Source organism: Larus michahellis, chromosome 2 (genome assembly GCF_964199755.1).
Source record: "Larus michahellis chromosome 2, bLarMic1.1, whole genome shotgun sequence".
Classification (NCBI taxonomy): domain Eukaryota; kingdom Metazoa; phylum Chordata; class Aves; order Charadriiformes; family Laridae; genus Larus; species Larus michahellis.
In genome coordinates, this window is record NC_133897.1 from 11,547,728 (window position 1) to 11,565,787 (window position 18,060).

The 18,060-nt window shown below is 39.3% G+C and overlaps 1 protein-coding gene across 1 annotated transcript in view; it reads right to left on the minus strand.

Moving 5' to 3' along the window:
- Window positions 1-9,396: 9,396 nt before the first annotated feature.
- The window catches only part of NCAPG2 (non-SMC condensin II complex subunit G2), a 49,071-nt gene continuing 40,407 nt past the window's right edge, over window positions 9,397-18,060 (minus strand). Inside the window, exons 26-28 of the mRNA XM_074574143.1 lie at window positions 15,014-15,111; window positions 14,508-14,610; window positions 9,397-9,635 (exon numbers count right to left, since the gene is read on the minus strand). Of these exons, the coding sequence (XP_074430244.1) occupies window positions 9,584-9,635; window positions 14,508-14,610; window positions 15,014-15,111 (253 nt within the window). The 3' untranslated portion in view covers window positions 9,397-9,583. The remainder of the gene's footprint in view (window positions 9,636-14,507; window positions 14,611-15,013; window positions 15,112-18,060) is intronic.

The following is an 18,060-nucleotide window of genomic DNA, read 5'->3' on the forward strand; positions in this document are numbered from 1 at the left end:
GTTAACAGTTTTGTCCTCAGAGCTGGGTATGAGTAGCATGCGGCAGATTAAGTGCAGAGCTATATGTTGAACCACGAGTGGAGCAAAAGCCCTGATATTTGCTGTGTCGACAACAGCGAGGGTTTTGGATTACCCACAGAGCAGATACAGACTGAGCACCGAGGAGGGAACAGCTTGTGTGGAATAACTGTCTTGTCTTAATAGAATTAAAGATAGCATGCCATTTGACACATAATCAAAAGTGAGGTGAAAGCTGTGCACATCTTCGTTTTGCTACTTCCTGACTTTTGAGTGCCTGACTTTCCAGCTGTGGTAGTGTTCTTAAACCATGCTTTCATGTGCTCCATACGAGGGAGGATCCGGTTTCACAAAGCGCAAAGTGTGGACGTGTGCATTATCCAGCCCTTGCTGTGGTGGTGAGAGGAAGTGTGGGGCAGCAAACAGTCGAGAAGCGGCTTGTGCTTCTCTCCATCTTTTTCTCCAGCATGTATCTCTCACTTTGGCTGCTTATTGCTGAAGACATAACACACTTTTGGATTAAGTTTATCCTCTGTGTTCTCTCTGGAAAACATTCATAGAATTGTCTAAGTTGGAAGGGACCTTTAACATCATCTAGCCCAACCATCAACCCAACACAGCCAAAACCACCGACTAAGCCATGTCCCTAAGCACCACATCTGCCCATCTTTTAAATATCTCCAGGGATGGTGCCTCAACCACTTCCCTGGGCAGCCTGTTCCAATGCTTAACAACACTTTCAGTGTAAATTTTTTTCCAAGTATCCAATCTAAACCTCCCCTGGTGCAATTTGAGGCCATTTCTTCTTGTCCTATTGCCTGTTCCTTGGGAGAAGAGACCGATCCTCACCTCTCTGCAACCTCCTTTCAGGGAGCTGTAGAGAGCGATAAGGTCTCCCCTCAGCCTCCTTCTCCAGGCTGAACGCCCACAGCTCCCTCAGCTGCCCCTCATAAGACAGACTTATTCTCCAGACCCCTCACCAGTTTTGTTGCTTTTCTCTGGACACGCTCCAGCACCTCAGTGACTTTTTTGTGGTGAGGGGCCCAAAACTGAACACAGCACTCAAGGTGAATACCGTTGTCCTGTCTGTTACAGTACTAGACACAGGCAAACCCGGCAGGGACCTAGAGGCTGCAATATTTGCTATAGCTGTTGTACGACTATAAACTTGGAGTATCATTGAGAAATATACTGGAGGAACTCCAGAATTGAACAATATATTTGATAGCAACCCAAAATGGAGCAAGAACAACTGAGCTCAGATCATTTCCACTTCAGTTTTGTAGCTTAATGCTTATTGACATGGCTTATTTTGAAGAGCAAAAACATTTTAAAAATTAAGTACATAGTTTCTAGAGTAAAAAAAATTACAAAACCTTGCTCAAGGCATTCTGATATCTCAGAGCGCAAGATTGCTTGAACCATTGCCCATGATGTGTTCCTTTTCAAGGAAGGTTACCGGGGATATACTGTGACCAGGGGAAAAAAAAAAAAAAAAAAAGTAGGGAAAGTTCATGGTAATGACAGCTGGGGAAAGGAACATTGTTTGGACTACACTGAAATTACATTATGTGTCTTTGTAAGTACAAGATTATATTAAGAATAGTCATAGGCTTTGGTGAAACTATTAAAAGTTGAATAATAGAAGAGACAGGATGCTCTTTTTCTCTTGTGAATCACTACTTTAAAAAGCCTTCCCTTTGCTCTCTGTTGTAGTTCAGAGAGTTCCAATAGAGCATCAAAGACCAAACAAAAACCCTTACATGACTTCTCAGGGGAATCATCCTGTTAGGCTGGGCATTTTCCTTGAACTTTTCTGCTCCGTATAATAGAGCTTCTACCGTATATGACTAAGTGGGTTGAGTCATACAGAATTATTTTCTTACGCAACAGCGTTGATAAACGTGGAAGCACTGCTCTTGGTAAAGCCAAGGAATCACTACCAAGTTTGAAAAAGCAGGCCACTACTGCAAAAATCTCACTATTTAAAAATTCTTATCTCCTTACGCCATCCTAACCTACACTTAGCCTCTGTGGTGAGAGAAAATTCTGAGGAGGTTGGCAGCCCATAGCCTATAAAAACTGGAAAAAAAAGGGAAAGGGGGGAAAGCAAAGATACTCTGCTGGGGTCCCACTCACTGAGTGAGGGGATGAGGGTGGGTGAGCAACAGCAGCCACCCAGAAGCAGCCCAGCCAGGAGCAGGGAGGGCGGCGGGAGCAGGGAGTGTCAGGGTGAGTTCCTGCCCTCGCAGGCCTGTGGGCTTCCCGAGGAACCCTCTAGAGCCAGCGCCTGGCCTGGGCCCCACCGTGCTCTAGAGAGCCACTGACAGGAGGGCATGTCCCACCTGGGGAAAGGGGAATTTCTCCACATGGTTCATAAGACAGAGGAACAAGGTTCCTGCTTTGAGGTTTATGGTGGTTATTTAGTATTCTACCATTAAATCTCCTGTGTCAGCAATGAAAAAAGGAATATCTCAGTGAAAAAGTGGCAAAGCTACAAAATTCTACTGGCAAGAATTACATTAAGCAAATGTAGAAAAAATACTAAGACAAAAATAAAGTTGTACCTGGCATTTGCTTTCATTAGCGGTTGAATAAAATTAGAGGTAAAAGAGCTGTCCTAAACTGCAAAAGGAAGGTAGAGAGCTAAAGGGATGAAGATGGTCTTCAAAACAGGTTTGTGAAAAATGAATTCTCCTCTTCCCTCTCACCACAATTTTAAAAAAAATTAAATTCTTTCCATATTATAGGTTTTTCCACAAAGTCAACATATTTCCAGAGCCAAAAGCATCACACCTGTTCAGATGCGCTAATTGCACAGCAGAGTCTTTCATCAGACAGCACAGAGTGCTTTCTGATATTAGATCGCACAGAAACAAGTCTGCTTTTAAGCATTCAATCAATGGATCATGATACACTGATAAACTAAAAACTGCAAGCTGGATTCCCTGCTCTCTGTGTGCTGCTCAGGCCGTTTAAGGCTCTATGATCTTAACTGGGAAGACAAGAATTCCCCCGAGGCTGGCTGACCCGTCCTGGATGGCGCAGGAGCCAGATACTGCTGTGGATCCCAGCGGAGATCAGACCGGGGAATCAGGAGGCTGCAATCAGATCCTTTGATAAGTTCTCTCATTTTCTTGCATCAAACAGTTCTCAGTTTCATTGCAGATGGACTAGTTTTATGTTTCTTCTTTTTTAGTCTTAACGTAACCTTAACTTTTTAAATTCTGACAATAGCAGACATCTGAAAAAGTGAAAAAAATAAAATAAAATCTGATAAACATTGAAAGTTAGTAACTCCAGCTTCTTTTTTTTTTTTCATTTCCAAATCAGATTGTTGGGTGATAGATGTACAGTACACATGCAGTGTAAGTCCCTGACATTTTTGCTACTGTCCTTGAGTTTGACTATTGTTGCAGGAATCCAGTGGGGATTGAAACGTCTGAAGGAGACAGGCTGTCGTGGTCACCAAACGGTGCGTTCCCCCAGAAGCCCTGGACATGGGCAAATCCACCTGCTCAGCCCAGGGACTGGCTGAGGCTCTTGATAGAAACAGCTCTCACTGTAAAACAAGCATTTTACACGTCGTGGGTGGACAGGCACATGGGAAGAGCCGTCCTGCAGGTCAGGAGCAGCGGTCTGCGAGGGGGAATCTGGGGACGGAGGATGAGAGAGAGGATTTTTGTCATGAAAGATGGTCCCTTTTAATAAAGGACAATAAAGGCTTTTAAATAAAGGGCAAGCCTTAGAACTTCTCTTTGTGTGGAACTGAGAAAATACTGAAAGCAAAATCTTTTTCTTTATACTGTGTATTAGTAGTGTCCAATCTTAGAGACCGGCGTAAGAAAGGATACAGCTTTTGCCATTAGGATCAATAAAATGAGCTCCCTCAGGAAAAGGAGCTTTTCCTTCAGTGGAGCCCTGGGAGAGCTTCAGCCATGCTGCCGTTAAGTAGCCTGGAGCAGGAACGAGATTCACCTTTTTGTTTTGTTTTTTTGTGTGTTTTTTAAATACTCTCTTAGATTGTTCTAATTGGATTCATAGCCTCTTACAGATGCATATATTTTTCCTTTAGGTGCTATTCAGAGAAAATAAAGTCGGTTAATACTTGCCTTTTTTTATTAAGCACGGCAAGATTTCGGAAAGGTCAGTGCACGAAGCCTGCATTTCTTGCTGTTCAGCTGGTACTCAGGTACCATTTTAGGTAATTAGCCAGTAAGGATTGCTACATTAAGAAGAAAAAAAAAGAAATAAAAAGCCAAATTAATATTCTTTATTGACATGAAAGTTGAGCTAGCATGAACAGTTCATATCCGTGTTTAATAATGATGGCAAAAGGCAGGAAGCAGCGGCATTACACACTGCAAAGAGCCCAGGAGAGGCTGGGCTGGCTCTGGCCTGGCCGTGCTTTGCTGCGTTCACACGGCAGTGCGGGGCTCGCCTGCCTTTCCTGCAAGGACGGCGAAAACGTACCTACTTCAAATGTACGGCTCTACAGCAAAGCATCTGCTACTGCAGCGTATAAAAAAATTATTAAACCGAGACAAGGATTATTATAGGAATAGTAAGACGGGTAAGGAACTAATCGAACGGAAGAGAGAAATAGATTAGGCTGAAAAGGAATTACTAACGATGTTTTGGAACGCAACCTTATTTAATATTTTCATTAATGACAGCACAAAAATAAGCATAAGCAAATGAAATTTGAACATACATTTGAAACTGGGGCAAAGTTGACAGCGATATCAAACAAAGGACTGGAATTTTACATAGGAAGAATTTAGGGATGTGAAGTCTGATGTAATATAAACACCATGAAATAAATAAGTGTAACATCATGTGCTCGAGAACCAAGTTATTTTGCTGAAAACAAGGCAGTTCCTCTGGTTAAAAAAAAAATGACAAAGGAGAAAAAGGTTGGCAACACCTTCCACTTCCTGGGGTCATAAGCAGTTAGAAAATCAGAGCAACAGAACTCTGGCTGCGATACAGTTCTCAAAAAATGCTAACAGATAGAACAGAAAGTGAATTTCCACTGCTGGTTTTCTCAGCATTAACATATATAGTGTCTGCAGCTTTTCTAGAACCACGATGTGGAACCCGACAGAGAGAAGTGACCCCCCCGTCGTTAGAGAAGACTAAGGACACATCTGTGCAACCTCACCAGTGAAAAAATCCCAATGATTGCTGAGTAAATTAAAGCTAAAATTACATAGCTTTTGGGAGCCTCGGGCTGTGCCTGGGGTCGCGCTCAGACAAGCGGCGATACAGCTACACACAGCCCGGGACTAACAAGTCTTATCTGAAGTAGATGATTAGACGTGATTTGTGCCTTGCAAGAGCTTAATGAAACTAAGAACCGCTGGCTGCCCGGGGAAGGTTTTGCAGCTGTTCCTGAAAGCTGCCCTTGAGCAGCCGATCGTCACGATCGTCACAACGTAAGCGCTGAGCCGCGCTCTTCGGTCTGGAAGGGGCAGGTCCCGCTGCAGGTGCCCCTAGAACAGAGGTGGCAGGGCACCCTACAGCCCTCTCCCACCACAGCAGGTGGAGCAGATCAGCGAACAATGCCACGAGGTAGCTGGCGTGCCTGCTGGTTTCACAGTGCAGTCATTATCCCAAGTATTCTCCACTAAGCATTTATCAAGTGAGGTGAAAGATTTTATCAAAATTAATCTCTCTCATTTCCTTCTGTAAGTCAGGAGGCCTCAAAGCGCTTGACAGCAGCAGCACACCTGAGCTGAAATGCAGAGCGGGTCGCAGCTCTCATGGAAGCAAACAGCAGGTGCAAGGTGGATTTTTTTCGTTCCCTTGGCAAGTCTGAACATTTGTGTGCTTGGATCTGTACCTGAAGACGTTTATTTGCTAAGGAAGAAGCTTGAGAGTTTCTCCTTGTCTTTTTTAGCTCATAATTTGAAGCTGTGATGGATGAAAGACTTTTTTTCCCAGCCAGAGAACAGAGCAAATGAATGTTGTCATCAAAAAAGGGACCAAGTCCCTACAAATAAAATTAAAACATAGATTACTACAAATAGTTTAAAGCTATTACTTTCTTCCCTAATATTTATACTGAATATATATGCACGAAGGGGAGAGCCGTAGGGATGTCACTTACAGGTGCTACTGGGACTAGAAAAGTTATTCTTCAGGCAGTTGTACATTAGCAGTGACCGCCAATGAAATTGCTCGAAGGAGTATTCTAGAATGGTGTTATCTTCTTCCTACTTCAAGCAATTTCATTAATCAAAGTCAAGTTCAACCCTTGAAAAAGCTGAACAGATCTCAAAGGGGAAGTTCTCAGACATGCAGTTAGGACAGTGCTGCTGGCTGAATACCAAGATTATTCCATAAAAACCACCAGAGACCAACCCCTCTCCTCCAGTAACACCATTTCAACAACACTTTCAATTAATAAAACGAAACAAATTTGTTTTACAGGTTTCCAAACAATAACTCAGCTTAAGGAACACACTATTTATTTGTATCTTCAAAACAGAAAGAAAAGGAAAGGATTTAACAGTTTGGCAAGACTTAGTTTGCAACGAGAACAGCAAGTAAAACCTAGAACTCTTAACGAGATTTTTGTGAAATTTGACCCAAAGCCCCAAGGAGAAGAGTCCTGGCAGACCTCGGCTCAAGGAATTGTTAAGACCATCATTATTTGTGTTGCAGAAAGACAATATTTTTTCATCTGTCAGAGCAGTTCTAGCAGAGCTGGACTAGAAATTGATCTGAAATCCATACACCGGCTGCACAACCAACGCAAAATGATTTCAACATTCTTGAGAGGCACTTGAGTACCAGCCACCAGGAGGACAAAGGTTTATCTTTAAATTTTCCTACCCTTCCCAGCAATAGCACCTCTGAGTTCTTCAGAAGAAATCTGCGTGTTTCTGACGTTGGCATTACTTTTATTTCTTTCAGGCTCAGGGATATTACCTCTGGACCAAGTATTACATGAAATGGGAAAACTGCAAAAGCAATACTATACACTGAGGAAAAACAAGGCAGTAAATTTGGATTCTCTTCTAATCTAATAACATGAGAAAATGCTGAACGAAGGAGAAGCAGAAAAAAAGAAACTGTAATTTACATATTCATTAAGTAATTTGTATAATCAGAAGATTTAAAAGGTCATTATTGGAACACCTGCCTGTTAACAGATGTAGAAGAATGAAGGCCAAAGAACACAGTTTTTATAAAGATGTTGATAGATAAACAGTTGGCAGATCCACAGGTACCTGCTGTGGCAGCGTTAGTCTTTTTGGCTCAGGCTACTGTTGTGGATAAGGTAAATCTTCCGGAATTCCTGCATCCATACACATACTGGCTTTCCTGTTGCAAAGCCTGACAGTTGTTTATTAAAAATGTGGTTGCTTTTAAATAACAACATTCCAGCTAAATAAGCTTTTATCCAGTAGGGAAGTTTTACACACTCAGGTCAAGTATGAATTTGATGTAAATCAGGATGAAGGTGATTCGTTGCACTCGATGGAGCAGATACTAGAAAAAAAGGCTTACTCTTACCACCGAAAGAAAACCAGCACAGTAGATGCCTGCTCAGGTAGACGGGGGTACAGCACTGTGCACAAATCTTAATCAAGAATGAGGAGTCTTGATTAATTTCCTGTCTTAATTTCCTAAATTTGTTAATTTCCATTGCAGCGCCACACAGTAACACTGGAGACCTCAAGAAGCCGTTTGCATCGACACGTAACTGCAGATAACCAAGTGTTAGATACCCAGCTCTAAGCTGGTCACCGTGTGGTGCTTTTAGTCCGTGGCTGAATCATTTTCTGGGGATTCCTGTTAGATCTCCGTCTGAAACCGACAAAAATACAGCATTAGGAGCTGTGCTGGCTTCGGATTTATCTTCCTGTCCCTCTGTTAATTTTCTCTCTTTTCCTTACACTTTTGTTTTACAATTATTGTTATTTCTTTTTAACTTTTAAACTGTTTCTATCTCAACACATGAGTTTCTTTCTGACTTTTACCCTTACAATTCCTTCCCATCCCACTGCGGGGCGGGGAGGGAGGGAGCAGCTGTGTGGGGTAAAACCCCCCCGTGAGCTTAGACATCTAATTTACAGATATCTCAGTTAAGGCAAAATAACATTCTGCAATCAGCATTCTATTACTAGTCTTAGGAGAGCATCTAGTTGCATTAGCAAAATTAAATAAGTGGTTCACGTCTGCATTATCTGCATCATTAGTATTAATTTATAAAAATAGCTAAATATAAAATAATTTAACTTATGTATTAATCAAGTATATATTTAATAGCTAGGGCATTTCCCCTTCAGTACACTTGTCACTGGGTCACACGAATAGTCAGGTTGGGAGGGAGCTCAGGAGATAATCTGGTCCAGTCCCCGGCTCGAGCAGGGCTAACTTCAAAATGATGAGATGATGGTCAGGGCCTTGTCAGTCAGGTTCTGCACGTCTCCAAGGATGGATGTTCCACAGCCTTTCTGAGCAACCTGTGCCTGTTCTGCTTCCAGTCTCAATTCACTTTCATAAAGAAATTTTTTTTTCTTACGTCCAACAAGAATTTCTCTTGCTGTAAGTTGTTTCTGTTGCCTCACATTGTCTTCACGTGTACCTCTAATAAAAGTCTTTTCTTAACCCTCATCCAGGTAGTTGAAGACAGCAATAAGACCACCCTTCTGCACTGGCCATGCTGGTACAGAGGATTAGTCCATTGCAGGTAGAAACGTGTCTTTGTTGAGCATAACAAGGTTCATTGATCCTTAAATGCAGCTTGTCAGGACCCCACTGAATGGGGCCACCCCACCCCTCAAAGTATCAACCATTGCTCCCAAGTCAGTGTCATCTGCCAACAGACTGAGGTTGCATTTCATCCCATTGCCCAAGCTTTTAATAAAAATGTTAAATAATATTCGCAGCAGTAGCTGCCCTGGGGAATGCCGCAAGTAACCGGCTTTCAATCTGACAGTGTAGCATCATTCTTCTTCAAGTCTGATGGTCCAGTCCCTTTCCCACCCACCTTCTAAGTTCAGCTCTCTCCCCCTTGGCTCTAGGGACGCTACAAGCCCGTGTACAAGTCTTTGCCAAGGACAGGAAAGATGGTGTTCCCTGCTCTCCCTTCTTCCACAAAATGGAGGGAAAGGAGGTTGGTTAGGCAGAGCTTGCCCTGGTGAATTCATGATGGCTATTCTCAATCACCATTTTGTCCTTCATGTGTCTTGAAATTAAATTAATTTCCATAACCTTAAAGAATACGCTGCATAGCCTTCCCAGGGAGTGAGGGTACATGCTACCTCAGTCTCCAAGTATATAAGATACCATTACTTTTTTATAAAAAAAAAATTGATTTTACACCCCCCCAAATAATACATTTTTATACAGAATAACCTCTTTACAGCTGTTTGAAAAATCTTTACTATTACATGATTTCTGTACACACTTTTATACATTTTTCCTGCTTTATATATGTACAGAATAACAGAAAACAAACTTTAACAATTGATAAGTTTACAAGATAATCTTTTTAAAAAAGCAATACATCTTTCTTCCTTTAATTTTCATGACAAAAGCTTCCGTGTGGTCAAAGATTCAAAAAGTCATCCAAAATTTTCAAAGATGATTCATACAGGATTCTGAAAAGGCATAAAACAATGCATAACAGGATTAGATATGCCAAATGCTAAATCAATCCTCGACTATTTGATTCCCAGAATATAGCTACCCCATGATTTCTGTGACAAGTTACTCCCTATTAGTTTAAGTATTAAATATGCCTTTACAAATTACGTTTAAAATAGCCGGGGGTTTTTTTTCTTTCAACTTTTCCATTTTTCTGGCATTCAGCTCTAGCTATAGCGTGATCTACAGCAAGACAGTTTAAATTACTATGTCAATTCAGGCACATCTTCTAATATTTCATCATCTATTTAAAGAACCCACTCGTTTTCTTCACAGCATTTTTACTCTTTTTTTTTCCAAACATAAATAGTCAAATCCTTTACCGCAAATTCATACTAAGGCCATTTTCATTTATTTCCTTCCTTTCTCCCTCATTCTTCAGTCTTCACCACTTTTCTCCCCCCGCTCTGGCATTGTTTTTTTTACAAGCCTGAGCTTTCCGGCTTGTCCTTCGCAGCAGCCTGCGTCAGCTGCACGTACACCCACTTCAGCCCCTTTCTGCCTCTCTCTTGTCTCACATCACTCCAGAAACAGTCTCAGAGCTCAGCTCTGAACTTTCCGTTTGGCAGGCCCTTTTTATTTTCTTGCGTTCCCTGACACAGTCACTCACGTAGCCTTTGTAGTTGCATTGTCACGCAACTTCTTTTAACACTGCTGTAAAATATCCTCAAAACACAAAAATGGGCACTTTGATCTCCTGCCAAAATATTATTTTACTGTTAACCACCATAAACTTCATCCTTCATGTTACTTTTGTAAGATTCTGTCACTCGTGTTTCTCAAGCATTTTTTTCTCTATATTTTTATTATTGTAGTCCCAGACTGCTGCCCCCAATAAGCAAGGTCAGTCGTTAATCATGACGAATTAGAGCTTTCACCATGAGACACCAAGACCTGACATACAGGAGGCAGCTCTGGATCTCCCCAGCAGCGCATTGGGTGTTAGGGCTCCCCGAACTCAGGCCGCCACCGCTCTGTCTCATGCTCCTCTCTATAATGCCGTATCCTTTAAGCCATGATGGAATCCCACTGTCAAAGTTATTATTACAGTGTACTATAAAATCAGTATAATTACTTGAGAACTGTGGTTTTAGGCACAATGCTACATTGTATAAATTTTATTCCGTTAGCATTTAAGGCTAATAAAACAATGGATGTGCAAAGTGGGACCACGCACCTGCCGCCCATTGGGCAGGAAGGCGCCGTTCAGAACAACTGTACGCCTCCCCAGACACATCTCAGTCAGCTTTACCCGGGACCTTTCTAGTCAACTTGTAGATAAGTGGCAGACAAATCATACACAAAGTTCTATCACAAAACAATTCAAGAACCATTATTTACAGATTCAACGAGAGCGCAGTGAAGAGTTTGGGAAGCTAGCTAAATGATAATACTCAAGAAATATCTTTCACTAGCTAAATTCTAACACCCCTATATCAAAATGCTAATTAAAGTGAATACAAAATATTAAGTAAGAGGTATTATTCCATAGCACATTTCATCCTATAGAACATGGAACATTTTTGTCTAGCCTCCAAATCACTGCATTGACAGCTTTATCCATGTTTTTTTGCCAGGCGTAAATATTTGCGTTTTATAAACTGTGTGTGCCATTACTCTTGAGGAAATTCTCTCAATATACAATATGTTGCCCAGGATTTTTAAGTGCACTGAACAGCATTTTAAAAATAATAGACCCACAGGGCCACCTTAAACTGCTCACTCAGCTGAAGAGGGAACAGTAAATTACAATGAAAAGTTTTGCTTCTGAATTAAGTGCAGCAATTCCTTGTTTAAGGGCAGCACTTTAATTACTACACCAGACAGCATTTTTACTTGTTTCTTTCTTTGCTAATATGTAGCAGATAACTTCTAAGTCTAAATTTAAGATGCTGGCACAGAATGCCAAGTCTCTTAGGAAATTAAAGAATGTCACTATTTCCTGGTATACCTGGGTATTAAATAAAATAATCCCTCAAGGAGTTATGATGAGTAATGCATCCAGAAGCAAAAAGTAATACTACTATTAAGTATGAGTTAAGAAACGAGGAATATATTTTAGAATGCATCAGTGCAGCGCTGTGTGTTATAAGACTGTGCTCAGAGTAATCATCAGAGATCTAGCTTGCTGCATACCATAACTAAAATTTTGGAGTTTGGCAAGTGGAGTAGGATGATAAAATCATTTACAAACAACAGAGCACATTTCAGACTGTATATAACCACATTTTAGTTATACATTTGCACACTAGTAGTATAGTACTAGTCCTATGCTAGAGCATGACAAATGGCATGTCGGAAGACACTAGGGGCCCAGCCCAGTCCAACGTTCTGTCTGTCTGAGAAAGTGCAAACACGCTGTAAATTAGTGAAGCAAAACCTGGTCATTAAAGAACTTCCCCCTAACCTTTTTTCAGAATAAATTCTTTTAGCCTTCAGGAGAGAGAAAAAAAACCCAACACACCTGTACAAATATGAATCCTCCCCAATTCTGCAAAGCCCTGTGACAGCATCTAAATTTTGTTATCATATTGCAGTTCTGATTCTTGTGAAAAATACTTCCGTTCATGATGTTTGTACTCCTAATCTTTTAATTTTATCTGCAACTGTCCCTTGGGTTTGTGTTATACAAAGGCAGCCATTCATATATCATGACATTAAAACGCTGTGTAACATCTTACGCTCTCCATCCGTCCCAGCTTCTAGGTTGATTTGTCCCAGTTCACTGGGCAGAGATGATCACATAGATTCATAAACAATTACCTGTGTTCTTACAGAAATTTATAGTCAGTAGTGCACTCAAGTGGCAGCAATTGCACATTTTAATAGGCCTATTTATTTAATCGTGTTAAGATTTGCTTTAATTTCTCAGCCTTTTCTACTGTCTTGATTAAAACACGTGCACAACTGGATCGTGATACTCTGCTGCTCACCTTTCTTTTACAGATCATTATTATTTTTAAAAATATTCTACTAGAGTACTTGGCAGCCCAACGTTAAATGATTTCATGGCAAATAAAAAAAATTGGGTTTTGTTTATTTTTATTTGATTTTGTTTCTAAGCTAGGTGCCAACCAAAAGAAATTTGTCACAGCTGAGCAACTAATTAAAAATATCCACCCAGGAAGCAGAGTCACTCTGAGTTTTAGGAGTCCAATTATGTAGTGATTTTTTTTTTTTAATAAGATATTTTTTGGTTCTTTATCAATTTTATGTGACATGAGCACAATGTCCTCTGTGGAAACCACTCAAAGTCTTGACAGCAAAATTTCTGTTTTCTATTTTCTTATGTCAGACAGGAAATGGGAGTGAAGGCTTTGATATTTTTTTTCCCTTTTGCTTTTTAAATAAATCTCTTATTTGACAGTACTTAACTGAAATGGCTCCTATGTCTTTCTGGTCTAGTTCTTAAGTTTATATATCTCTCTAAAGAGAGTTATGTAATACCCTTTTGGCTCTGATATAATAACAGATTTAAATGAATGAGTGCATATTCTGTTAGCAACAACACAGCTACTCTATCATATTGTCCCGATTATCAGGCTTTTCTTTTTCCTGGAAAAATCCAATTTACCTTCTGCGCTTCTGAGCCAAGTGGATATTTAGTGTACAGCCCTCAAAGTCCTACCACTGCCAGAACACTTCGTGTAGCTGTTGGGCTTCTTGACACAAGTGGAAACTCTAAGAATTTGAAGGAGGGAAGGAATACAGCTCATGTGGCCTCCTTGATAAAGTCTTATTTTTCACAGTGACATGTCATAACTTTAGTATTGGCTTTAAATCAGTGACACCAATTCAGTCACAGCACGGCCACCAAAGGTCTGTGTCTAGTCATTACAACGCCAGAGAACAACACACCTCAGGCTAGTGATCCACCAGAAGAGCGTGCTGCGGAAGTGTCCTTAGGTCTGAGGGGCCAGGCGATGACCTCAAATGAAGCAGGGTATTTTTTTGTGCTTCGTTTTTTAATTTAAAAATCTTTCTATTCTACATCCATTGTTTGACTGAATAGTAAGGATCAATTTGAGGAGTTAAAGACTGCAAGGGCCTCTGCATGTTCGGGCCACTGTGGTGCATTAATAACTTTCTCAGTACTTTTGGATGAATGTCCATAACCATCGTTTGTTTTCTTCATATTCAATGTTTGTGCTTTTTAATGTCTACTTTGCATGTTTTCTAATTTCATGGTGAGTTCAATAACTAGGCAGAAATCAAATGTTACCAAATTTTTAGACTTAAGCAAGTTTGAAACACTTAGGGCTAAAGCATTTACCATGACTGTCTATCTTAGGCAGGTCTGAAATAAATGATTGCAAATACAGTGTAACCAATCACTTCCAAGAAACTTATGCCCCAAAAATCTGAAAGTCAACCAAATACAACACTGAAATTGCAAAGAAAAGCAAAATAAAGTCGCCTGTGGAAAGGTCTTAAAGTTATTGTCATATTCAGTTAAATTTTTACCATCTGCATAGCTATGGATTCATATGTCTAATACCAAAATGTGGGAGAATAATGCTTTGTTCTACATCTGCTGCTAAGGGAACTGAATTTCAGAACTGAATCCTGCAATATTCAGGATCAAGTCGTAACACATTCAAATTAAATGCAAAAACCTAAACTATAAAGATCGCAATCACAGCACATGTACGGGCAGGAAATCTAATACTACCCTGGGCTCAATACCTCATCATTCTTTTACCCACTATTTTAAACCTTGCAATCTTTCAGAGCGCTCTAACCATATTATGCAAGTACAAAACGCAGTGAATTATTGCGGAGAGGGTACAGGAGAGGTTAGTGTTCATTTTCCACAGCACACTTACCTTTCAGTGCTGCTAGATTCTCCTGCAGCAGCATCCTTGCATGTTAGCAGGGACCTTTGAATGGCAGGTGCAATATCCTTTAGAAGTGAAGTTTTGTGCTTACCTATTTGAAATAAGATTATGTTGAAGAGTTGGAAGAAAATAATGATTTATCAAAAAAAAAAAGCCCTGCATATTTTAAATTTTTTTTTAACATAAAAGTTTGTTTAATGAAAGATCAGATATTAAATTCAATTTTCACTGTTCTGGATTAATTACTGTGTGTTTCAGCCAATCATAATATAGGGATGGACCCTACGAGTTAGCACAGTTGTCTTTTTAAATTCATTACACAAAGATTGAAAGTCCAAAGCTTAACAATGTGATTTACAAGTGATATAACCTTAAATCCTGTAGAAAAATGGTAACTTAACAGGATAAGGAAAAGTACCCATTGAATTGTATAAGAGCTCCTTTCAAAATGTAGCACATAAGAAAAAAAAATAGACATAAATGGTTTGACTGACCTTTAATTATAATCACAATGCAGACACTAGCTGTTAGACTAAAAATCCCTTCAATTTCTTCAGAGAGAATGCATTCCATTAATTCATTTAAAAATGACCTAAGGAAAAAATAAAGCAAAGATACATTGTAAATCATGTTTCTTTCAAAATAGAACTGAAGACAACAAGTTTATGATTATGCTACCCTGCTACCTCAGCTTCTGAGATACCACGCAGGACAAAGCAGTGGTTATTGGGTAATTGAAGACTACGTGCTGCTTCTGGAACTGAGAATATCTGAGTTTGCAGAACGGTAAATTGCTTAGGAAGAAAATTAAAAAGTTTGTACACAGAATACGTAGCGGTTAAGAGAAATGAAGCGCTCGCGTAATTTGTGTTGAAGTTTCTAACTTCAATTTCTACTGAAGTTTAAAAGAACATCTTATGTGACTCCAATGGTTTGTTAGTAACTACTCATGCCCTTAAAACTATTACTACTTGCAGACTGATTAGAAACTGGAGTTTAATTAACCCTTTGGTCTAAAATATTTGTCTCATAAAAATTGAAATAGATGGGTTTCCAACTACAAAACAGTGAAGAACATTTATAACTAAATATAGCCCCAAAACACTTCCAAACTGTATTTTAGATATTCAAGTATGGACAGACCAACAGAATGAAAACAACTGTTCATTTTAAAGTCTGAGATAAATACTAACTCTATAAGTATCTTAAGAGACTCACTTTTAGCAAGCAATGATAGTATTACCAGCAAACGTTAGAGGTGTTTTGGGACATACATTAAGAAAAAAGAAGCAAGGGAGTCAAGGAAGATGTCTACCAACGAAACTAAACTGCAATATGGAATAAGGCAATGTTACGGAATGAAACCACTAATTGGTCATTATAGTGTTTACGGTAAAAATAACAAATTTAACTCAGAAGCAATTCACAAAACCAGAGAAAAGTAAAAGAACAACAGGGATAAAGCAGAAGCCGGACAAGATTTGTAATCCTCATACTCCTCAAGGCACAAACCTAAATGCTCTGTGACGAACTAAAGGGGAAACTGAGAGCAGTAGACGTTTCAATAACTTTCCCTAAAATATTTCAAAATACCTTTGGCAATATTATTATCTGTTACCAAAACTGAGCATCGCAAATACCCAGTTCCGACTTTAATTGTTCTTCTGGCTTTTATTGTGCTAAGGTATGAAAATGAAAGATGCAATTAAGAAAAGAACCAACCTCCACTAGTGATTCAGTAAGTAAGCCTCGTAGAAGCTCAAATATTGCTTCAAAGAGAACAACAAAACCTCTTTAGATTCTGAAATACATATTATGAAGTCACTCCTGCATTGCATTGATTTTAGTATATCATTGGGGATTAATTTGACCAAGTATCGATTCCATTTCATATTGCTCTTAAATTTTTAACTGATAGTATTCCAATCAGAGTCTTGACTTTATTGTTATCACTGTTAAGATCAGTAGGCACAATCTTTAGTTCCATAAAGGAAGACTGTAGTTTTATTGCCCTGTAATAAGGCTCCCTGCAGACCCAATGCAGGTGCCTTTCCCCACCTCCCTCTCAAGAAGGGTCCCATGAGCCTGCAGGCAGAGATAAAATAGAATGGAACAATTCGCTATTTACAAATACATGGAAATTAAAGAGATAAGTAATTAGTTCCTGTACAGATCATTCCCTACTAAAGGAAAGGATACTCACACAATTGGTCAGATATTGCCAAGTCACTCAGTACTATCACTGCTATATGGACTGAAATTCAGTGCTAGAGAATGACTAATTAGTAACTGAAAACATAATAGACGCTGCAGAACCTGGTGCAAGATGACTGTGTGTTCACTGAACAGATTCTGCAGTGTCAAAAGCTCTGACATTCATGTTGGTGTGGAAAGATGTTAATTCCTGAGATATTGAATGATTTACTATTGGACTCCAATTATGACCTATCAATACAGATTAATAAAAGAAAACAGTGTTAACAGTCTAGATGCACCAGTGGAACCAGATATAAATTATCTCCTGACTTAAATCTTCTTCGCACCAAAAGACAAATACTAGATATATGTTTATCAAAGTACTCATAGAAACAATGTGGTCCAAACTAGCAGCTTTCTCCATCAAGAATAGACAAGATTCTCCTTGACCGCTATAAGGAAAAGTTTCAGAGGAATAAATTGAATTTCTGCATCTCTTTTCAGTAGAGGTGTGTAAAATAATTGTGTTTCCCTAAAATACAGTACCTTGATGGACAGCTGCTGCCTCACAGAAGAACAAGATTTGGATTAGGAAACCTATTGCTGGACTCTCTGAAGTCCTTTGTTTGGCAAGTTCAACTAGAACTAGAGATGGATTGAGAAGTGAAAAATCTCATGACAGCAGAGACAGGAATATGCCTGTCAGATGAGGAAGTTAAGAATAGGAGTTAGTTGTCATAAGTCATGGAGAATGATAGGACTTCCAAGGACTTCACATTAACCCCTTGATCATGCAGAATAACACTGGTGTGTATAGTCACATTTATATAGTAAATAAAAATTGAATAGGAGCAAACTAAGCACTGAACAATAACAAAATTAACTTGGGACAATTTTAGAAGATATCCAGGGTACCCACTAAACATAGCAAATAAAAAAAAACGGTTTATGTCTTACAAAAATTAGGTAACCCTACTTTTGGGGGCTTTTAAGACTCAGATACTTTAAAACTATTTTAAATTTTGTGATTTTAATACAGCTATAGTACATTTATCACCTCATTGCAATTAAAGGATTAATGCTATTTCTGGTAAATATTTTACATAATCTAAATACCTCTATATTGAGGGGACTAATATTTATAACTATCTTATGAAAGACACAAGCCAAGGTGTATGATTAAAGAATTCATTTCAATTAACAGTTTTGTAAATAAGAAGCACTCTTAGAAGCAGTTAAAAAATGGAACCAACCCCCCCCAGTCAACACCTACAAGCAACATGTCAAGAGAAAGGGATTTTGAAGTAGCACAGGTAAATTTAATAAGCATCTAGTTCCTCAAAAC